A 24,390-nucleotide genomic window follows, 5' to 3' on the forward strand; every position below is an offset into this window, starting at 1 on the left:
TTAACTAGTTTTGCATTTTCTGCAACCTTATTTGCAACAATGGTGCTTACACAGACAGAAATTCCCTTTCAGTTAAATGGGATTTTGTGTGCGAGTATTTGCTCAGGGTATTCTGCTGTTGTTTTATCACCCTCTTCCTCAGGGTCTGTTGTGGGAGAACAACATTGGGCAGGTGAATCTGGACACTATGCTCTGAAAATAAACCAGTCAGTCGGAGCTCTATTCTACTTCTTCACACTCATGCCACAGCCAAGAGCCATTCACCTTAACATCACAAACAGGAAATTCTGAGAACCAATAGTTTCAGCTTTACCATCTGACCCTCTGACAGCCAAACTTCAGTTCATGAGATTAAGAGTTACCTGGTATGTTAAGGGATATCAGATCAATTTAAGGTGTGATTTTAAGCAACTGCAACAGATTTCCCATTTTGAACCAGACTTTTTTCCATTTAATTTATATCAGTTTCAAATTAAACTGGAAAAGGAAGTTGACACACATTCACTTTCCAAATGGACTTTGTCCAATTCATTTAACACTGACCCAGTTGCAAAGCCAGAACAGTAGAACCTGTGCACAGCTCAGCTATTTCACTGTAAAATCCACTGGATTAGCATAAACTATCAGCGAAAACCAGTGCACTGCTGCGATGAGAGACAGGACGCTGTTTGATGCAAACAAATATCAATTTATTGTACAGAAGCACGAGTTTATATACACTTTCAGAAGCTGCGCGTTTTAAACAGATTGGTTCTTGAAGCTAAGCCTTGCACACTAGGCAATCCCCGATTGGTGGTTAACTGCCATCAATTAACAGCAAGCTGTTACCTTTCCTTGGCGCCATCCTTGGTGCCATCTGTCCCCCACTCCCCTACGCTCTCTCAGCATGGCTCATCATGTTAATTGTTGTGTCTATTCACACTCCTTGTCCTCCCAGGGTTCGTGACCTACAAGCTCCAGCACATCCCCCTCAGCTAACTGATTGCCATGCATGGTCCTAATTTCCAGCCCACTCCTGCATCTCCCCCTTCCCGTTGCACAAAAAGAACCTTTGAAAACGAACGAGTGATTAGTTTTTGTAAGCATTGTAAAAAACAAGGTATAAGTAATAGAACAAATAAAAAAGCAACTAATACATATATAATTATCTTTACTAAACTTCTTAACTATCCCAAAATGCCCCAGCCACTAAACAGTTTATCATACCAATCCCAAGTATCACTCTGTTGGAGATGGGAAACTTCATCCTTCAGTTGTTGGATGCTAGCATGAATCAAACTCTGAATGATCTGAAAGGTTCATGCTATTCATTGATCGAGAGGATGATCCGGAGGATGGTCAGAGTCCTCACCGGATGATTGTGGTAGGGATTCATGGAAGTATCATACGTTCTTCGCCGGAATCCACCTGGGGCCTTTTTCTGTGGAAACACAATCATAACCTCTTCCGCATGTCACAAGAGGATATGGTCCCATAATCTTACCTGTTTCTGGATCACGGACCAACACTGGAGGTTTAATTCATGCCTCAAGTGAAGCATTTGCATTAAAATGCAGAACTATTGGAGGATTATATCTATTAAAGAACAATTAAAAAAACTGAAAACATACAGAGCTTTCTTTAGTCATTCCTCAGGGGTTGCAGTCCCCATTCCCCCTTTTCGTTGCTGTAGTAAGCGTTTCAAAGACTGATGAGAGCGTTCAATCAAAGATTGACCTGTAGGGGAATGAGGAGTACTGGTAATGTGAGTTATGCCCCATGAGTCAAGAAAGTTCTTTGTTGCAGCTGAGATATATGCGGGACCATTGTCCATTTTTATTTGGGAGGATATGCCCAAGGTGGCAAAAGCATGCATCAAATGCTTGCGGACATCACAAGCTTTCTCTCCTGTGTGACAAGAAGAAAACAGAGCACCTGAAAAGGTGTCAATAGAGGAATGGACATATTTTAATTTACCAGACTCTGGATAATGTGTAACATCCATTTGCCATAGTTGTAAGCTCTGTAGTCCTCTAGGATTAACCCCTCCTGCTATGGACGGAAAAGAATGCCTTTGGCAGTCAGGACATACGGCGATAATAAGAGACGCTTGATGGGAGGTAAGCCCAAACTGCCGTTTGAGACCTCCAGCATTCTGGTGAAAGAAAGCATGGCTTAGTTTAACCTGTGCTAAACGATCTGGTAGGACTTGTACTGGTAATGTGAGCATATCAGCTTGTCGATTCCCTTCTGTAATAAAACCAGGTAAAGAGGTATGTGCCCTGACATGCATAACAAAATAGGGGTGAGGGCAAGAGTCTAAGAGAAAGACAAGCTCTTGTAATAAGGCAAACAGTTCAGAATGTGAGACATCACGTAGTACAGATGCTTCAGCTCTTTCTACAATCCCTGCAACATAAACTGAATCAGTAACAAGATTAAGCGGTGTGGACCACCTTCAAATAACTCGAACAACTGCAGCCAGTTCCACTATCTGAGGAGAACCAGGAGCGGTTTCTATGTCCGAGTCCCGTCGTCCATGCTGTCATCCCACCATAAAATGACTGATTTGTGCGATTTTCCAGACCCGTCTGTAAACACAGTAAAAGCTTGTAATGGCTGATTGCTCCTTTTTGGCTTGGATATTAAGTGAAAGTCAATATTAAGCAGCTTATGCGAAGGTGGGTGGGATGTGAGTTGACCTGTATAGTCCGCCAATGCCATAACGAAGGCATCTGAACTGCTGATAAAGCCATTGTAAATACATGCTTGTCACAGGTAAACAGATACGAGCAAAATCTACTCCTGATAGTGTTAACAAGCGTTGTCTGGCTTTAATTATCAGTAAAGCAAACATCCCATGCTGTGTTGAAATAGTTTTGTAGGTTGATTTGATAAAAAAAACCAACATTCAATAAGCAACAGAGGGTCTGATTTCTGAGAATCCCGTTGAAATATTAATGCATGAGGCTGTCGAGCGGGATTCAAAATAATCAAATGAAAAGGTAACTCAGGAGCCCAGCGATGTACTTGTCTGTGAGTGATTGCCGTAGCAACCTTTTGCAAAGAGTCAATGGCTTCCGGACCAAGACTGCGGGGGGAACACAAGTCGGTATTCCCTTTAAGCAGTTCAAATAAAGGACTTAGGTCTGCATAAGAAATTCCCAACAGCGGCCGGACCCAAATAATTGTTCCCAGCAATTACTGTACATCATGCAAGTTTTTTATGTCTGTCTGTATCTGTAAAGGCTGAGGAACTATACGCCAACCTAAGTACTTCCATGGGGGTATTTTTTGAAATTTTTCTGACACAATACAGAGGCCTGCTGAATTAACAGCAGCTGCGGCAAGGGCTACAGCTTCCTTCATGACCTCATGATGTTGTGCAGGTGCTAGGATGTCGTCCATATAATGGTACAATAGGGTATTAGGCATTGCAGCCCTAACAGGGTTAAGTATCTTAGCTGCATACGACTGGCAGATTGTGGGACTGTTCTTCATTCCTTGTGGCAACACAACCCACTGGTATCTTAGCAATGGGACTTGCATGTTGACGCTAGGGACTGAAAAGGCAAATTTAGGAGCATCATCTGGGTGTAGTGGGATATGAAAAAAACAGTCTTTGAGATCAATAACAGTCAAATGCCAATGTCGAGGAATCATAGGGGGAGACGGGAGTCCTGGTTGGAGGGCTCCCATGTCTTCCATAGCATCATTAATTTTTCTGAGATCATGGAGCAAGCGTCACTTGCCAGTTTGTTTATTAATAACAAAAACAGGTGAATTCCAGGGGCTAGTAGAGGGTACAATATGTCCTTGGGACAGTTGTTCTGAGACTAAATTTTGGAGTGCACAAAGTTTCTCCAGAGGGAGGGGCCATTGAGCCACCCAAATGGGAGCATCAGTTTTCCAGGTTATTTTTAGGGTGTTGCGCACTTCAATGCCCCCATCTAAAAATGGGTTCGAATAGACATTCCCCATAGTGACAATACATCGCGTCCCCACAAAACCATAGGGACTGGTAACACAAAAGGTTTAACAGAAGCCACATGTCCCTCTGGTCCCTGAATTTGAATTAGTCCCAAACTTTGACGGCTGTTACCGGTCCCCCCAATCCCAGCCAGCGTCTGAGAGACATTAGTCAGCGGCCATTGCGGAGGCCATTTGGCTTGAGAAATTACTGTGATGCCAGCTCCGGTATCAATAATCCCACTTAACACTATTTGCTGTTTTTCGCAGATAAGAGTACATTGACATGCAGGCTGTTTCTGAGAAATAGATTGCACCCATAAAATTTGAGGATTCCCTGTAGATCCAAACCCTCCCCGCCTTTGATGAGATTGGCTGGGGACGGGGGAATTTGCCCTCGCTGGAATTAATATCAATTGTGCTATACAGCTACCTTTTGGTATTGTGCAGGGAGGAAACGGGGTCCATGCCATAATCTTAATTTCATCAGTACTGTCAGAGTCAATGACCCCTGGCAGTACAAAAAGTCCCAACAATGTTGTAGAGGATCTACTTAACAATAACACTTGGGTTTTAGGGGGTAAGAGTCCCAAGAAATCTGTGGACAATAAGTGAACCGAGGGATTGTCCAGGCCCGGAAAGGTTGGGTCTGGGGAGATTCTTTGTGATTCCCAGAGTGAGATTAAGACACAAACGAGGTCAAATGCCATAAAGAAAAGAAGTTTAATGGTACTCGCATAGAGGCAGGAAATGTAGAGAAGGAGAGGAAAAATAAAGTAAAGAAAGGTGCAATAGCTACCACCGCACAGAGCTGGGGGTCCCCTCAGCCGGGATCGACTTCACGACAGGTGGGGAATTCCACTCAGTGCTGGTTGTCACAGTTCTTTTATAGATGTTTGAGAGCTGTTCACCCAAATGTCCCTGCTCCTTCCGAGAGCTGTTTTGCATAGCCTCACCCCTGACTTGGCAGTGGTGCAAGCACCCATACTGTGTTTTCAGATAATTTTTCATCCTCTGGGGTCTGGGCGTACTTGCTGGGGTGAGGGTACAAAGCAGGAGATGTGTGGGTTTCATGGTCAAACAGATGCAGCGGTGTTTGGGTAAATGTCCGTGGTTTGCTGAAGCAAGATGTAGACAAGTTCTCTACAGGGCCTCTGTGTTGGTCTGCGGTCAGCTAGAAATGTTGAGACAGATAGCACAGTTCCAATAACGTCCTTCACAGGGATCAAGTAACGTTACTGTGTGGGAGGTTGCCAGGTCCAATCCGGTGCTGCCTGAGGTTGCTGGACGAAGACTCGAGGTGCTGTTGCTTCCCTCTGTCGGGGTTGGAATGTCGGCTGCGGCACTTGTGTCTGCGCGCGTCGCTGCCCCGCGCTTTGCGATCAGTTTCCCTGTATTGGTTGACCTTGGAAATCATATTTAGAATGACATTGATTAGCATGATGATGCCCTTTTCAGCATATAGGGCAGTACCCAGGGGTTTGGTGTTTAGCCCCTTTATTCATAGCCAGGCAATTCTTTTTTAAGTGACCTGGTTTGCCACAGCCGTAACAAATTACCATGCCTGACGGACCACGTACAGCTGCAAAGGCAGCAGCCATAACCTCAAATTTGTGATCCACAGTGCCGATTCTATTGCAGGCTTCTATCATTTCAATCAATGTGGGGTTTGGATTAGGAAGAGATTTCAACAGTTTTTTGCAATCTACATTAGCATTTTCCACAGCTAATTTCAATAACAATATTTCCCGTGCTTCCGCGTTATCCACCTGACGCTCTAAAGCATTTTTTAGTCTGTCGATAAATTCCATATAGGACTCACGGGGTCTTGAGTAATAGTTATAAAAGCTTTCTGCGGCTTTTGTGAGTCAGGGATTTTAAGAGCAGCCTTTTTTGCTTCCTCATGGACTGCTTCAAGAGCCTCCCGAGGGATATCCCGAGCTTGGGCTGCTGGGTCAGAGTGCCGACCTGTACCAGTAAGGTGTTCTATGGTCAGTGCAGCCATAGCTGCATTGCCGTGACCCACATAAGTGAGGAGGAGCGCCTGAAGCCCCCCCCTCCAATGTGAGTCCCATAAAGCATATTGAGTCGGAGTTAATAACAGCCGCGCTAGAGACTTAAGATCATGAGGAGTCATAACATATGTATCAAATACAGAAGACAACAGACTTGCAAAATAAGGAGAGGAAAGCCCGCGCTCAGCAACAGTGAGACGCAGTTCCTTAATTACTGGAAAAGACAAAGCCTCCCACCGTGCCCTCCGACCCTGACAAAGCACGGGGGCCACTATTGCTTTAGCAATGTCCAGGTCTCCTTCTTTCAAGGCCTGGTGCCTTGTGCTAGCCCACACATTGTGTGGGTCGGCGGGGGGTATAAATCTGGGTCCGCCAGCCCCAGATCAAAGGGGTCTTCCTCTGGGGGGTAACCTGCGGCAAAAACCTTCAAGGGGCAGGCGGTTTTGGGTCCTCCAGCAGTAACAGAGGTGCTGTAGGAAAGTTTCCTTCCCCCCCTGCTTTCTCTCTGTAACTTTCTTCCTGTGCTTTCAAAATCTCAAAAATGCTTCTCCACCATGGGAGCAGGTGCTGCGCTTCAGCATCCCCCGATGTAGCTGCATCCCATAACTTTACCCCCACATCCTCCCAAAGTTCTCACGTAAAAATACTAGATGCAGTTAAAGGGGGAACTTTCACCTGTACCCATCTAAGGAGCGCCTTGAGATCATGCCCAGGAATATTCTTTTCATGCTTATTCAAGAGAGCTTTCATAAGCCCCCATCTCTTTCAGGGGAAGACGCCTGATTCCCCATGTTTCCCACAGCTCACCTCTAAATTCCAGAGGGACTTTTTTCCAAATCCTGCTTCCTTTCAGCAGCACATTTGACGTGCGGAATTAGACTCTATAACTCGAAAGTTATAGAGTAGGTATGTTTATTGCGCGCAGATGCAGGGGGGATCGCTCCTCCACAAGCGTGCATACCCGAAGTGACGAACCATCTCACATTTATACAATGAACAAATGAATATTCAATTAACGCCTATACATATTCGTTACCTAAACCCCGCTTCGTATGTTAATTAGCTTATCAGTCCGTTTCCTGGAATGTGGTGGTCTTGCAGGTTTGTAGGTGATTCATGTTCTTGTGACCATCTGATCTTCTTCAGGTGATTCATGTCCTTGTGACCACCCGATCTTCTTCAGGTGATTGTGACCACCCAATCTTTTCCAGCAAGGAGACTTAGCACTCCCTCCCTCTAGATAGCATTTGAATGTCTCTCATCTTTTCTTATTCTCTTTTAAATAGACCCTTTGTTAGAGGAAGAAGGGCAGGCGTCTCCCCTTTGTTAGAGGAAGAGGGCAGGTGTCTCCCCGTCTCCCCTTTGTTAGAGGAAGAGGGGCAGGCGTCTCCTCAAAACTGTAGTTGTCACCGCACCCATGACTAGTCACCATACCCACATTCCTTAAGCAGACACATACAATCACAATCCATGTCCATTATCCCCATTTCACATTATTTCTCCATATCAATCCCCCCTTTTCTATTAAATTAAGTAAATTCTTTTACTTAAGCAGTCTTCCCGAATGATATAAAGCATCATACATAAGTGTTACCCTTTTAAACATTCTCCAAACCCACAAATATAACATAATGGTTAGTATTAAGGAAATTCCTAAACTGATCAATAAGATCACAATGGGGTGTACCATAGTGTTAAGAATTCCTGTTGCAGAAGGTGACCAGCCAAAGAGAGTATCCCACCAATTATGGTTTCCATCCTGTTCTACCTTTTTAAAACTTTCTTGATCCCCTCTACATCATGATGGATCATAAGAAGAGTTTCGTGTCCCTTTTCTTTGGTTTCTTCCAGTATACGTTGAAAATCTGCATGTTTTAATAGTTCTTTTTTAAGAATTGATGAGACACTACTGGGGCTGAGTGACTAAAATCGCATCCTGTGATAGTAGTAAAATTACAAATACAATAATTTGAATACTGTGCAGTCTCCTTTACCTCCCCATCTATGGTTATTGTGTTACACTTAGTTCTCAAACACGCACATCCCTTCCCTGCATATATAATTACGGTTTTCAAGTTTGCATTTGGTCGGGCCTCGAAATGACATATTTTCTGATCTGTATCTAAACAAGTATCCTGAGCCATTATAGAATTGCTTTCACAGAGGAAGCCCTGCTGTTCTCGCATAATACAAGATTCTAAATCTACTGTTTGCCACTTGTCGCCTATCTTTCTGGCCCATGTTCTATGTTCAAAAGGGTATAGGAGCACCCCATCATGGTTAATTCCAAGGGCTACAATGGGGTGTATGGTAATTATTACTGCATTATGTATGGTTAACACAAAAGCTGTGATGGTGTGTGTGTTGGGGTCGTAGGTAAAGTTCACCATATTCCACCATGACTGGAGTTTTCTTTCTACCTCCGTAGCACTGTCCCAAACCATCTTTCGAATTTCTGTAGGAAATATGCCTTCCTCTCCTTCTCTTATTATGGATGCAGCTATTGATTGCATCCACATTTGGGCTTGGATACAGCTTAGAGCCAGGGCGATGTCATCCTGTAAACCACTTAATGCCTTAGTGATGAGTTGATGATCTTCCATGTTTATTTGTTCCCACCTGGGGAGTACCTTCGATATCAACCATTGATGCGCCCCTAATGCCAATAATGAAGATTTTAGTGGTTGTTGTAGTTTTGATAGATCGGCCGTGGTGGCGGCTAGTTTATTCATTATCACCTCTGAGTCTATGGAATTTAATACTCCGAGTCCTGTTCCCAACATTCCAGTTACATCTCTCACTATTCTGTTTCGATAAATATTTCCCCTTTTTCTTAACCAAGTTGTCCATCCCTCATAAGAGGTTCGTAAGAAGGGGGAACAGGATGGCTTAACATCAGAAACATTGACTTGTATTTTTAACTCTATTCTTTTAAGAGACCATTCTGGGTTAAACAACATTTGTTGCTGACCTGTATTTCTGATTACATATGGTCCAATTGTATAAATTTTTGGATCTGGTTTAGTTAATTTAAGATCAAGCGTTAATGGGGTTGTTGTAACTGTGGTGGTGGTAGGAACAGTGGTTAGCATGATTGTTATTTTGATCTTATAAGTCAGAGCTGTTCTTGGGGATTCCTTTCCTAGGCATATTATAAAGATGGGCTCGGTTAAGGTAAAATTGTGCCAACATTCCCGTGAATTAAAGCACATGGTTGTATTTAGAAGGGTAAATTCCTTATCTACCTTTCTGACATTAATCTGGGTGTCTCCCGAAATCTTGGTGTTATCTTTTTCATTATATGTTTGACACCCTACTTTTATCCTAACTCCTAATTTTCCCCATAATCGGTCGACTTTGTGTACATCCTCCCGATCCCATTGATTCCTTTGGTACACCTCATTTTCAGAAAAAACCACCATAGCTAGTTTCATCTTTGAGTCCACCTTTCCCATTATTCCAGTGTGTTTTTTCTGGGCATGATTCCAAGGCCAATTATCAGGCTCTTGGTTGTAGGCAAGAGAGAGGGTACAAAAAAACACAAATGGTTTAAACCCACTATTGATCATTTTAAGAATCTAAACGTTCCTCATATATACATATAAAATCTGTTTTGATCAAAAATATCTTTGTTTGAGTTGGGGCTTACTGATAACAAGTTGGGCAAGACTGGCCACTGGCTCAGTCCCAGACTCTTTTGTTCTATATTGTTTGTTGTGGTGCCCTTCCCATATGGTGGATCCGCAACCGCTCAGGTTCACTTACTTGCCACCCACATTGTTCCCATTTGTCCGAGTAAATTTGAGTTTCAGTTCTTTTTTATCTGGGGTTACTTTCCAAGAAGTTGCAGGGGCTTTCTTAATCCGGGTATGGTGAATCCAAGAATTCTGTCCCTCAACCTTGATTGCAGTGTAGGTGGTGAGTAGGATTTGAAAAGGTCCGGTCCACTGTGGTTCCAGGGTTTTATCTGCAAAACACTTAACGTATACATAGTCTCCTGGTTGTATATCGTGAACAGGTCCATCCAGACCCCTACTGCGTGTTCCCATCACATGCTTCTCAATTCTTATTAATTGTTTGTTTAGTGCTACCATATAGGAAGTCATTGTTTCTTCACCAATTTGTGAAGACATCCCCTCCTGTACCCCATAGGGTCGTCCATATAAAATTTCGAATGGGCTAAGCCCCTCTTTTGCTCTCGGTCTAGTTCAAATTCGTGTAAGAGCTAATGGCAAAGATTGGGGCCAAGTTAGATTTGTTTCTTGGCCTAACTTGACAATCTGTTGTTTTATTAGATGATTTATCTTTTCCACCTGGCCACTCGATTGTGGTCGGTATGGGGTATGTAATTGCCAATCTATTCCTAGATGGTGGCTGATCTGTTGCACTATTCTGGACACAAAATGTGGTCCTCTATCCGAGGACATTACCGCTGGGACTCCAAACCTAGGTATTATCTCTTGGAGTAGTATTTTGGTCACTTCCCGGGCTTTAGCAGTTCTGCACGGGAAGGCTTCTGGCCAACCTGAAAAGGTATCCGTTAGTACCAACAAATATCGATACCCCCCTTTTCTAGGAAGTTCCAAGAAATCGATCTGCCAATGTTGCCGTAGAACATTCCCTCTACTAATGTTCCCTAGTTTTATTTTATTTGCTGTATTGGGATTATTGCGTAAAAACATTTCACATTGCTGAGTCACCTGTTTTATTACAGTATACAAGTTTCGCCCAATCAATTTCTGATTTAGACTTTTATATGAAGTATCAGCTCCCCAATGCGTCTTAATAATAGGGCTGTGGTCCATATTAAATTGGATGGTACCACTATACAACCATCCCTTAAATAAATCCACTTATTTATTTTTATTTTATCATTCATGTCCTGAATTACCTTTAAGTTTTCTTTAGAATAGTTTGGCTCTTGATCTGTACTTTCAGTTTGGATTTTATCATCTGGTATTAAGGATAATTCCTCCTTTCCTACCTCCTCTGTTACTCGTCTGGCCACATGGTCGGCCAGGCGGTTTCCAATTTCCAAATCAGTGCCTCAATGGGCCATCTTATGTTCTTCCTTCCTGGGTAACCCTCTTATAACAGAGGGGGCCATTCCTCACATCAAGGTCTGGCATGGCATTTGTTCCCACCGCTCAACGCCTGCTGGGTTGCAGCCAACAGCGGAGCTCAAGATTCTTCTTGGTGGCAAACACAGAGGCCAACCCAGTCTTGCCCTTGACTATGGTAGGAGGCACCTGACCAACCTTATTCCTTGTACTTCGTTGTCAATGCAGAGTTTCATCTGCACATCCCATAACAAGTCACTGTCATGGCAAAACACAGATTTACATTAGTAGATCTACTACAGAGTGTATTTTATTTCAGTTTTTCTGCCAATATCCCCACAGCCTTGCTGACCACGGGATATTGTTTTTATCTGAACTGAGCAAGCCTCCCCCTTATCATTTTACTGTAACAGGTAAAGCATTTTTCACCTTTCCTGGAATTTATTTTCAGATACACCTGGATAAAAATTTCTTTTACTTCAGGGAGGTCCTCTTTTCCTCTTTTCTGTTGAATTAAAGATAATCTCAATATTTCAATTACTTGATCATTTTTAACTTTTAGTTTCATTTCTCCTTCTTTAAAGTCTAGATGTTCTAATAAATCTCATCCCAACAAAGATTTTGGTGAATTTGGCATTCTTATTTGTCTTCTTAGTTTGTACTTTAAAGGTTTCAGGATGTTTTCCTGGTGGCCAGCAGCTCCCACAACTGTAACAATTATTTTTTTTTTTTTTTTTTTTTTACTGAAGTTTAACAAATAAGTTGGTTTTGTACTCACTAAAATTCCACCTCATACCCATTCCCTGCCCTAGAAGGGCCGTTACCGGTCCTGTTGTACTGCAAATGCTGCAGCAATTGGGGTGACATTGTCAGGTCCTTCTGCTCAATCGTCATCAATAGCAACCCCCTCCTTCTCACCAGCAGAAGGGTTCGGGGCAGGAGATGCTCTTCCTGCTCTGCAGGTTACACAAGCCTGCCTCTGCAACAGCACTTCTGTTTTAACTCTTTCTCACTCTGAATGCAAATCTGCTACTTGTTGCTTTAATTCTGTGTTCTTACATATCACGCCTTCGCAGGCAAACAGAAAACCTCCTGCCATGCGTCCCAGCATGATTCAGTCGCACCTTCGAGGGGGTACGGGGGTTTGTACAAACTCACCCCAATACTTCAACACTTTCACAAGGTCTCTGATTCTACACACACACACACACACGCCTCAGGTTTTACATACATCAGTACAAGTTTTTATATCTTACAACGTGTTTCATTCTGGTTGCTCCACAGAAGGAACCGCAACCTGAGCTTTTTAACACAAAAATTTCAACAAGAACATCTTTCTAGTTTAGGTCTCAGGTTTTTTTCCCATCCCTTTCTAGAGCCATAATCAAAGATCAGGTGATGTTAATCCCGCACTCTTTCTAGTGCTAGTACCATAGGATCCCGAGGGGGTACTAATCCACAGTCCTTTTGCCACTCAGGTTTGTCCTGGAGGACGAAGATTATGTCTGCATACGATACTTTGTCCCATTTTCCTTCTCTTCTCAGAAACAACATTAATTGCAGGTGAGTGTTATAATCTAACATTCCTCCCTCCTGAGGCCATTTCACGTCACTCCAATTTATACAAAGGCCACCACTGATTACAATATTTAATCAATTTCCTTCTATTTTCGGTACCACCATGTCCTACGATATCGCTCCAATGTTTTAATATACAACCCAAGGGCGATTTTTCACAGGGCTTACTCCTTCCATTTCCCATTTTGCAATTTTAATTACTTTGTTTTTCTCCAGCCACCTTAGCCACCCAAGGTCAGAAACGCGGATAGAGCTTCTTACTCGTTTTGCACTCAAACGCCTGTCTCAAGCTCTCTTGCACTCACACTTAGTCAAAATAATTAAGCTATACACGGAAAATCAAAATGCGCATCTCAATCACACCATTCACACTCTCCGGGCAGCCCGCAGTCACACAAGCAGTATGTTATACGGTACCGTGCACTTATGTACAACTTTTAGGAACACTAACAGTTCACAAAGTATGCATTTCAATGAACAATTGCCAAAAAACAAACAACAAACAAAAAACCAATTTTTCCTGGTCTTAAGCAGAGTGTTAAGTTTTCCGCTATTTGCCACGAATTACCAGAATATTATTATTTTTCAACATACATTTCATAACTCCGAGTTTTGAACATGTAACAAGACAACACATAGAACAAACAAGACACAGAGCGCTATTTCAGTTGTTACATTCTAGGAATTCCCCAATTCTTAAGACAACCTAAAGGAAGTTTTTAGCTTCCTCTTTTTCCTACACAAAAGTTTCCCTTTTACTTTTGCTGTGAGGTCCCTCTTGTTCCTGTGAGATTCCGCCTTATTCCGTCCCGCCCCCCGCTTTCCGTCACGAGGCCTCCGGGCTTTTAGGAATGGCAGTAACCTTGGGTTCTCGATCTGCCCTCAAGATCGCTAGCGGCCACCCCTTGGTCATCAAACCCCCTCCCAAGGTACCTTTCCTCCTGGGGACTACGCTGCGCGCCGGACGTCTCCGTGCGTCTCACCAGCCGCCCCGTTACTAAACATACCGTTTTATCCGTGGATCCAGGGGTTTCTCTTCTGCTCCCGGGTGAACAGCTGAGAAGAGGAGGCTCCTCCGAGGAAATCTCCCGGGGCGCGCCTAGGAGCGTCCGCTCCGCAGCTGGTCCCTCAGCCGAGCAGAAATCCTCCTGCCTGGCTCGCCAAACTGACGTGCGGAATTAGACTCTATAACTCGAAAGTTATAAAGTAGGTATGTTTATTGCGCGCAGATGCACGGGGGATCGCTCCTCCACAAGCGTGCATACCTGAAGTGACGAACCATCTCACATTTATACAATGAAACAAATGAATATTCAATTAACGCCTATACATATTCGTTACCTAAACCCCGCTTCGTATGTTAATTAGCTTATCAGTCCGTTTCCTGGAATGTGGTGGTCTTGCAGGTTTGTAGGTGATTCATGTCCTTGTGACCATCCAATCTTCTCCAGCAAGGAGACTTAGCACTCCCTCCCTCTAGATAGCATTTGAATGTCTCTCATCTTTTTCTCATTCTCTTTTAAATAGCCCCTTTGTTAGAGAAAGAAGGGCAGGCGTCTCCCCGTCTCCCCTTTGTTAGAGGAAGAGGGGCAGGCGTCTCCTCAAAACTGTAGTTGTCTCCTCAGAGCTGTGTGCCTATGTGACCAGACACCACACCCATGACCAGTCACCATACCCACATTCCTTAAGCAGACACATACAATCACAATCGATGTCCATTATACACATTTCACACTATTTCTCCATATCAGTATACTACTGTGTGTGGGTGAGTGTCCCGCAACCCAGGGGAAAAGTGTCTGAGCTGCAGCAACAGCAAACTAGTTGTCTGATACAACAGTTGAAGGGAAAGTCTCACGCTTCCCCTGTTCCAGCCTTGTAGTCCTGCTACTTCTTGTTGTGTTTGGTGAGCATAAGGACCGCTGAGCTGACTGGAATTGACTGAAATAAGGACTGGTTGAGCTGACCAAATAGCGAGTCTCCCCTAGAAAAAGACCATTACTATAGTTATACAGCAAACACCCTAAAAATCATTCTTAAGAAATAAAGAACTGTATAGATCTGTGCTAGAAAACCTAGGACATCTACTTACAGGTAGTACAGTAGAACTCTTTCTTAGTGATTCAAAACAATCCATCCTAGACACAAACTGAGGAAAAACTTCTGCTGTTTTTGAGTCGGTTACTGTACTCTGTCAGCTGCACATTGCTGGAAACAGAAGAGAAGAATTAATGTCTTCTGGAAGAATACAGTGTCCAAAAGAAATGCAAACCCAGCATCACTAAATTTGCACCCCAATCTAGAATGTTAACTGTGTCCTCAGCAGCATCAAAACAGGTTTGCAAATGCATGAAATTTATAACTATTGCATGTATTGTTGTGATGACGTAATGAAAATAAAAAGTCATACCCAGTGACTAATGTTCACTCAGATTGAATACTTATTTCCATTGAATTTTAAACTCATTGGGTGAAAAACTTGCTCGACAACTTTTTTTTTTTTCTGGAAAGGATCCCTTTAGCAAGTGCTGTGACCACCCCTTAAACGGTTTTCAGTTCACTGGTCCCCCTAAAGAGTTCTCCAGTTAAGCTCATTCTATTATGCACATGTGAAATATTTTTTTTCTTTCTAGCCTGAAGTTTTCTTTTAACCTAAACGTAGCTAGCTTAAATTGATATCACCCAGGCTCTTTTACCTTTATGCTACTTGCGGCGAATGAAGAGACGGGACGTAGCTTGATGCAAGCAAATGTCCATTTATTGTACACAATCACGAGTTTATATATGTTTTCAGAAGCTGCGTGCTTTAAACAGATTGGTTCTTTAAGCTAAGAATTACATACTACGCAATCCCTGATTGGTGGTTAACTACAAAGGACACTTTCATCAATTAACAGCAAGCTGTTACCTTTCCTTGGCGCCATCCTTGGTGCCATCTGTCTCCCACTCCCCTGTGCTCTGTAAACACGTCTCATCATGTTAATTGTTGTCTAGACAAGCTCGAGCACATTCCCCTCAGCTAACTGATTGCCATGCATGGTCCTAGTTTGCAGACCGCTCCTGCATCTCCCCCTTCCTGTTGCACAAAAGAACCCCTGAAACCGAGCAAAATCAAGGCACAAGTTAGCATCTACAGAAAGACAATTATCGACATTCAAAGTGTAAACAATATCATCTTCTTTTGGATTAACATTATACATAGCTGGAAGGGCACACCAAACAAAAACTGGTTCAGTCAAAAAGTTGGAAACATCGCATGCCTTCTCTGAACATACCTCGGGGTCATTCCCTTCATTCCCTCTCTTTTTTATGCAAAGAGAAACACTTTTACCATAACAGAGAAGCCCCTATTTACATCTGAGCCCGGACACAAACCGCAGCTGTATGCTCCACCAGGCTCAGGGCAGGAATCATTCATGCAGTTACATAGCTATATATCACTACAAGCATGCAGACACCTATTAAACACTAGATAACCATGTTTATCTTTCCTAGTCTCCTTCACAATACCCAGCTGTTCTCTCATCTCTTGTTAGGTCAAATAATTCTCCAGTTTCCTCTCCTATCTCTCTCTTCAGACATTCTCTATCCTCCTCTTTTTTGCTTGTTGTGACAAGGCAAAGGTTGTGTGTAGCTGGGTGACCATGACCTGATTTATGTTACAATCAACTAAACACTGAATACAGGAAAAAAAAAAGGTATGGGAGACATAAGGCAAACATCAATAAGGTGGTTAAAGATAATTATAATAAATCCTGTAATACTTTTGAGTATTTTGAGCCCAAAGTTTCCCAGCCGTGAGAAGAGACCAAAGGCATCCCGCCCCTGGCTCTGTTGCAGATCTTTGTTTTAAGGCTTTTAAGTTTTGTATACTTTTGTAAATTAATTCACAGTGGTCACTCAGATTCACGTAACACATCCTATCAAAGTCTTCACACTTGTGTCCCTGTGCTAATAATAAAAATCAATAGCAACTCTGTTCTGTAGCAACATATGATGGACAGAATCAACATCTGTTAATAAGCCAGAAAAAAAAAGAATAGTATTTGTAGTATTACTTTGTTTAGCAAGCTAGCAGCCTAATTTACTAAGCAAGTTAAGAGCATGTACTATTCTTACAGAAGAGATTAGAGAAGCAAAAATCTGTTATGCTGCATTCCAAAAGTCAGCCTGAGAATTACAGTCTGCTGTGAGTTCTGCGTTACAATCATTTGACACATGTTTGGGTTGCGATTGTGAAAGTTGCCCGTTTACAATTTTCATTGGCATTATCACAGCTAGTTGTTTTAAAAGCAACCCTTGAGCTTCCTGATGTTCGACTTGTTGCAAAATATTCTGAAGCCAATCAATCAAGTTAGTATTAAAGTTAGTGACTCTCTAGGACCCTGCAAGACTGTGGCAAGACTCCCGCATCCTGACTACCTTAATAGCCATCTCATTCATTTGCAAACAGCTGTCCCTGGGATACCTTGCCTGAGTCACAGAATCGGCACAGTTAATTGCTCCAGCTAACTGCTCATAGTTAACAGCAATTCCCCGATTAAAGTTTTCAGTCAAGGCCACTACACATAGCTCACAAAAATCAGATAACCACATCATATACTGTATCAGTTAGTACCATACAAAGCAGTAACTTCCAATCATGCAGTGTGAGCTTATAAGGCTCTGCCATCACTTCAGGAAGGGACATAGCAAATGTATTATGAATCCTCCCTTCCCCCACTGCTTTGCTTAACTCTTTAACAGCCTCGTATTGCACAGGCTGCCACTCTGCAGGTTGATTTGTCTGACAAAATACTAAACATGCCCTAGCGACTCCCAAAACCCATCACTGAAGTGTTTCCCACTTGCATTCCTGCCACCGATCCCTCAGACCCCCTTTCACCCTCCCCCAAAATACAATCAATGCATCAGGAGAGACAAGGGGGTGGGGGAAAGGTCTAGCTCCTTTTCCAGATCTATAGGACCTGGATCAAAAGGTTTATCAGTGTCAATAAAATCATTGTCCGAGTTGTCCTGTTCCTGTGCTTGGTCCTGTGTTGTGAGGGTCGCTGCAATCAGTGACAGAAGCTTTGGGGGCAGAGGAGGTGTGGACAGGATCGCCATCGCTGACGGTGTCTTGAGAAGAGTCGCGCTGTCGGTGGAATTTACAGCTTCCTCTGGTTTAGCACCGTTAGTAGAATTAGTCCACACTTGGCAAAGAGTAGTCAGAATTTTCCACCAAGGTGCTAAATGCATTCCCGACACGGAGTTCCCCTCCGCGGCAGCATCATACAATTGGCTGCTGTATGTACACACTTTCATTCTTTCAAAGTCTCTAAAGTTTCTTGGCTGCTCACCTGTCTCGATGCATACAGGCGTTATCCTCGGGGTTTAGGTTGTCCGCCTGGTCCAGACAGCAAGACGATCGTTCAGCCAAGACGTCTCCTCCGGAACGCAGCCCTCTTCCACGAGCTGTCTTTTTTCCGTCCTTATTCTTCCAAGGCTTCGGAACACCACCATAGGGGTCACCATTTGAGGAGACTGGGGCACGGACTCCCTGATCTGACTAGAAGACCCTTTATGAGTCCATATACGTCTCTTTCTGGGGACGAAGCCTGATTCCCCGTTACGGATTTCCCACAGCTCACCTCTCAACTCCGGAGGGATTTCTGGCCGGCTCCTGCTTCCTTTCAGCAGATCATTCAAAGTTCTGTGGGATTCACTGCATGTCGCTCAGATAGGTGATTCGAGAGCCCTTCACGTTAGATCCTTAAACGCATCACGTCGGGGTCACCAATTTGCGGCGAATGAAGAGACAGGACGCAGCCTGATTGAAGCAAGTTGTCCATTTATTGTACAGAATCACGAGTTTATATATGTTTTCAGAAGCTGCGTGCTTTAAACAGATTGGTTCTTTAAGCTAAGAATTACATACTAGGCAATCCCTGATTGGTGGTTAACTACAAAGGACACTTTCAGCAATTAACAACAAGGTGTTACTTTTCCTTGGCGCCATCCTTGGTGCCATTCGTCTCCCACTCCCCTGTGCTCTGCAAACATGTCTCATCATGTTAATTTTTGTCTAGACAAGCTCGAGCAAATTCCCCTCACCTAACTGATTGCCACGCATGGTCCTAGTTTCCAGACCACTCCTGCACACTATGTTTCACTGGAAAATATGTTTTATATATATATTATAAATATTATATATAAAACATATCTATTTTATATATATTTTTTATATATTAAAAAATTTGTACAAGGCTACATTTCTTAGACTTAGGTGCAGCATGTAGAAAAAAGGTTCAGCTTGTGTTTTTACATACCTCTTTTGATGTTCTACTCGCTGGCTCAGTTTGACTTCTAGAAGAAGAAAGAAAGATGATCAGTACTTAAACTAAAGCACTTGTAACCAACATAAAGCAGTGAAAACAGTTTATAAAACCTGAACATCAAAACATTGTGTTCTGGTAGTCTTATGAATACGGAAATTTATTTCTATACATAAAGTGTGCTCTCCTGGTACATTCAGTGCAACTGAAATAAAACCCAAAATCCCATTCCTTCTTTGCCCCCAATGACTCTAAGATACAGAATACAGCAGTGCAAGAAGAAGTCCTCAGATATTTTCTTTCTGCTCTCTAAGTACCAAAACTGTGAAGACTGTGCTACATTTTTCTGTTCTTAAACAGTCAGCCATCCAAATACGAAGGTACCTTCAGGCAATCTGTATAGCACCACTATCACAAATAGGTACCAGATAGAGCACTTTGGTTTCTACACTCCTCTGACAAAACGAGAACAGTTGTCTGTAGAAAAGTGTTTCTTTGTGGAAGCCCAAGCACTGTGTTCAGGTACCTACCATACTTAGCCTAAAGTGACTACAAATAGCAGTAGAAACATCACCTGAAAGCAGTTCCTAGGATTTTCTGTGATCGAGGAGGCCTGTGTTAAAGAAATAAGAAATAAGAAAAAAAGTCTTGATTACCAGAGCTTGCTTTAAGATCATCTTGAACATGCTACAGTATTTTAGGAAACACTTATGGCACACAAGCCCTTGCCGAGATTCCACATACTCATTGGTCTGTACCTGCATGCTACTCATGAATCAAACATGCAACTGCAGATCTAGTTAACAAACAATTCATACATCATCCAAAGCATCCCATGAGCAGAGGCAACCCAAAGGCTGCTGTGCAATTCCTGCACAAATAGAAAAGCTCATACTTCCTGCCACTGCTACACCACCACCAGGCTTGCAAGTACAGCCACGTACCTCCTGAAGATGAGGAAGTGCGAGGAAAAGCTTTAGATTCCCACACCATGGTTTCTTCATCCACTTGCCTTGAGGAAGATACTACAAGGTGACTAATGCATTTCTGAAGGCCTCTCCACCATGACAGCATGCATTCATCATTCCCAAACATTAACGACTCTACCAGTTGTTTCCACAATGGTTCCAGCTGAAGGAAGAGAAAGCTAACCTGCCCGATCCATTTGCAACTTTAGGAGAGCAGCGGCATTCATCCCTTATCCCCATGTGCAGGTATTTCTTGGATCTTTGATGCTAGTGGCACCTAGCCTCTCATTTTAGGGCAGCGTGCCAACACCAGGAGAGGGTGCCATCCAACCAGAAATGGAGGATATATTGACAAGACAGCACTAAGCATCCCGATCTAAATTAACCCCCCAAACAAGGCCATGCTTAGCAGCACAGTGCTGTGGCATCCAGAAACTCTTGGTAGTGCCTGAAAGCACTAATATGCCCAAAGCTTACAGGAGAGCCACATACATTCAGGGGGGTTTGCTTGCAGATGCTTCATGGGTACTAGGATGCTGCTGTACTGTTTGTTTGAGACACGCTGAAACTCACCGGTATACTTTATTTATTGAGAACTAACATTTAGAAAGACATGGCAAAACCTACTAATATCTACTAATGGTGGAGAAGAGGTCTATCTTGAAGAAGGCTGGAAAACATGACCATTCAAACCATGCTGATGCAGCTGATACAGAACTGGACTGGATGAATACATCGATGACAGCAATAATGCTGTAGTCAGGCTTACATTTGAATATCTGCAATTGTAATCAGATTCTCTGTCCTCCATAAATCTGAGGAATACAGCAGTAATACCTGGAGCACAGAGAGCAGCTTAGGGTGAAATCAAACTTGGTAACTACCAACATTTGGGAATGTGCCCAACTGCTTTCTGAGCTTCAGGTTTGGAAAAGATCAACTGTTCCTTCACCGTCCTGGCACAAAAGGCAATACGCTTTAGGATGTTGTTCTTTTTCTCTTGCCTGACACAGGCATTGTCTTTAGGAAACTAATAGGAATCACCTAAGAATGAAACTTCTTGTTTGCACGGTTTGCCAGCTGGCCACTCTCAGTCTTTCCTCTGGAGACAGCATGCAGCCCCGCCACCCCCACCCCTTTGGGGTGTAAGAATACCCTGCCCCAATCCCCCAAACAAAGGAAGCAGTCAAACACCGAGACTCGGACTGCTGGCAGATGGGAACAAATCACCAGTTCACACTGCAATGTGTCTCTCCGTTTACTCTAAAAGCAATACAAGCAAAAGCATAAAATAAGGAATCTCTCTGCTTAAAGGAAACAGGATGGAGAACTTGACTCTCAGAAAAACCAACCCCAAGAACAAACCCAATTCAAACGTCTGAACAGTTACCACTGTTGGACTTTGAATGCCACATCCCAGCGGGCTGAAAAATCTAAGTCTGCTTTGGGACAGATACATTCAAATCTGCCCTGTCACAACACAATTTAACAGCAGCTTTAACAAGAAAGAGACAACCCGAATGCCTCCGTAACCCAACAGGCACAAAGAAGGTGAACACACTGAAACCCCTCCCACAGAGCACAACGCGTTATGGCTACTTACCCAAGGTCTGTCTTGCCGGTAGCTTTAACTCCTCTAACAGGGACTCTCCTAACAGTTACCGATGAGTGCCTTGGAATCAGGGCATTGTCATCTGTGTATTCTGAAAACAACATCAATACAGAGAAAGCATCAGTCAGTTCGTAAGAGTGATATTAATATGTCATGACATAGCACTTCAGGGAACCCTTTACGGATAGAAAAGCAACATTTTACACACAGCATCATGCTTTTATCATGTCCACACACTCACGGTACCTTTCCAGAAATCTTCAGGTCTGATAGTCAAACACAAGCAGCAAAATCTTTTCCATTTGTTTTGAATCGTTTCAATGCCAACAGCAAAATGGTCTCTAAAGTCACTAAAGCAGAGTCTGCTAAAACATGAGGCTCTTTCCTGATCTAACTTTCATTGCTTTTGCTCCTGCTAGCTTACAAAACCCTAGAACACGTCTCTATAAGAGCGAGCATGGAAGAGGACACCCCCACCCCGCCTCCCACCTTTTAAAACACATCCCAACCATCCATTTTGCCTTCCCACCATCTTCAAAAAGAGTCCACCATCTCTTTTTTTTTCCCCAGTGATGTGTAAAATCCTGTTTACTTTTAGCTTCTATTAGCATTGCTTCTATTACGAGATTTCCATGATCACGTGGCTCGGAAAAATCTGAACAAGTTGGCCATCTTCACTCAAGGTTCACTGAAGGGTCTTTCCAAGATCATGCCAACATTTAGTCAGGACTCCTGCACAAAGTTATAAAACCCACTACCATATCTCCACAGGGAAGATCTCCAAGAACCCCCTTTAGGCAGAGCATCCTGGCCTAGTTGTTTCCTTCACCTTCTGAAGGTGACTTTAAGCACGTAGATGCTGTTCAATAAAAACGGAAATTCACGGTTATGTATAAAACCCCAAAATCTGGCATACACATAAATGACACCGAAATGTATTCCTTAGCTTTGCTCTGACAACCGCTGGGGGATTTTTGCATTTTCACGGGGAAAACACCCTTACAAAAGTTCCAGTAAGCATCTGTGTCACAACCTGTACGTCTGCCTCTACCTGCATGTCTGTCTCTACTGCTGTATATGACACGCGATCCCGTAACACCCCCAACACCCCTAACACCGTGCTGTTAAGTCTGCTCACAGATACTCTCCTGAACATACTTTACCTATCTGTAGGTAAACAGCGTGTTTAGGTCCAACCACTTGAAAGGCTGGGGCCAAAGTTACAGTTACCGCAGCAGGCATGTTATTCTGTTTAAGTTTTAATACATCAAAGAGGAAGAGGAAAAAATCCTATGAGTACACATTGTAAAGACAAGACTGTTGTGGGAATGTCACAGAACCACAGGAAAAAAGAAAAAAAACACCCAACCAGTAAAATTTGAATGTTTAAGGAATGGAGACGGTTTCCAAGTCTTTTTATTTCTGACAAGTCATATTCCAAAGTCTTTAATCACATGCAAGCTTTGCCAGACGGTAGATTACCAAACTGAAACAGCACACTAAGTAATACAAAACCATTACCGTCTCTGAGAATCAAGCACCATTTCTCAGATTCAAAAGAACTTAGGGCTTCTCTAAGAACACTTTTAGGTATATTCACCATAACTGATCTGCCATAAAACTTCATTACTGCCCTGACACCGTTTAACACGCAGTACCCGGACAAAAATGCACCGTTTGAAAGAAATGAAGAAATGATGCTCAATAGCATCTGAATGAAAATGTCTTTGGTGTAGCAAAGAAGCTGTATTAGCAAGAAATGCCAAGTATACTTTAGACGGAAAACTCGTGTACAAGATGGCTTTCCAGGGTCTGCATAGATTCTCACTCACAGATACACTCTTGATCCAAAACGTTGCTACTGAGCAGTTTCTGCAGCAGCCAAGCACCACTTTTCCAATGCGGTGGAGTAAAAGTAGCTGAAGACAAATTTCAGTCACCAAACCCACTTTTTTCCCTTCACATTAGCCACCCACTCCTTTTCTATCACGTTCAGCCTTCTCTGCCAGCTTTCAAAGAAATCTGGCAGGTTTGTGATGACAAGGCATTGTCCCACGTTCCCTTATCGTTTTACCTAGAGGGGTTCCCAGAAACCAAACCTCTTCCACGCGCGGTGTTGCACATGGACCCTGTACGCTGCTGTGCCTGGCTGCGCACACAGCCCTGACGGCAGCTGCCAGCGCACAACCACGGAAAAGCAGCTCTGAGGCCCCAGCACAAGTCACCGCTGCCGGCCGTGGCCCAACCGCCTCACTGGCCGCCTGCGCCATCGCCAGCCGGCCGGTCCCCGGTCCCCGCGCCTGCCACCCCCCACGCACCTTCCATGGTCTGGGCGTTGGTGACCTGCAGGTCGCAGTGGGTTGCCTTCAGCCTCTCGTGGCCCATGATCTGGTGCCTGAGGTCGCGCAGGGAGATGTGGGGGCCGTGAAAGGTGACCACATCGGAGTTCAGCCTGGAGGAGAACTTGTAGTGGACACACGACATGGCCGGGGCCAGGCGGTGCCCGCTCCGCGATGGCACCTCACGCAGCAGCTGGCCTCGCGGCCCCCACAGCAGGTCAGGGCCCACCGAGGGGCTGGGGCCAGCAGCGCGGGCTGAGCCCGCCGGCTCCTCCTCGCAGCCCCGGTGGGAGGACGATGGGGACAGGCCCTGGCTCGGCCTCCGCTCCCTCCTCGCACCAGCGCTGCCAGGCCAAGCTGCTCGCTATGGCAACCCAGGCGGCTCCGCATTGTGACAGAGGGGCTCAGGGGGCCACTCAGCGCCCCTGGGGGAGGGGCCTTCATCAGCCCCGCCTGGGCTGCGGTGTCCCTGCTGTCCCCCAGCCTGTCACCGCCCCATGCCCTGTCACCCCCCAGGGCTGTGGTGTCCCTCCTGTCACCCCCTGGGGCCTTCACC

General features: G+C 43.9%; 1 protein-coding gene across 1 annotated transcript; it reads right to left on the reverse strand.

Moving 5' to 3' along the window:
- Positions 1 to 1,303: 1,303 nt before the first annotated feature.
- Positions 1,304 to 24,048, reverse strand: LOC130149122 (E3 ubiquitin-protein ligase RBBP6-like). The gene is made up of 4 exons (XM_056338424.1): positions 23,814 to 24,048; positions 21,487 to 21,586; positions 18,910 to 18,946; positions 1,304 to 1,420 (listed from the first exon to the last, which is right to left on the reverse strand). The coding sequence occupies exons 1-4, from the start codon at positions 23,977 to 23,979 to the stop codon at positions 1,304 to 1,306; spliced, it is 420 nt and encodes a 139-aa protein (XP_056194399.1). The 5' UTR covers positions 23,980 to 24,048.
- Positions 24,049 to 24,390: the final 342 nt, after the last annotated feature.

The sequence above is a fragment of the Falco biarmicus genome, chromosome 4 (assembly GCF_023638135.1).
Source record: "Falco biarmicus isolate bFalBia1 chromosome 4, bFalBia1.pri, whole genome shotgun sequence".
Lineage (NCBI taxonomy): Eukaryota > Metazoa > Chordata > Aves > Falconiformes > Falconidae > Falco > Falco biarmicus.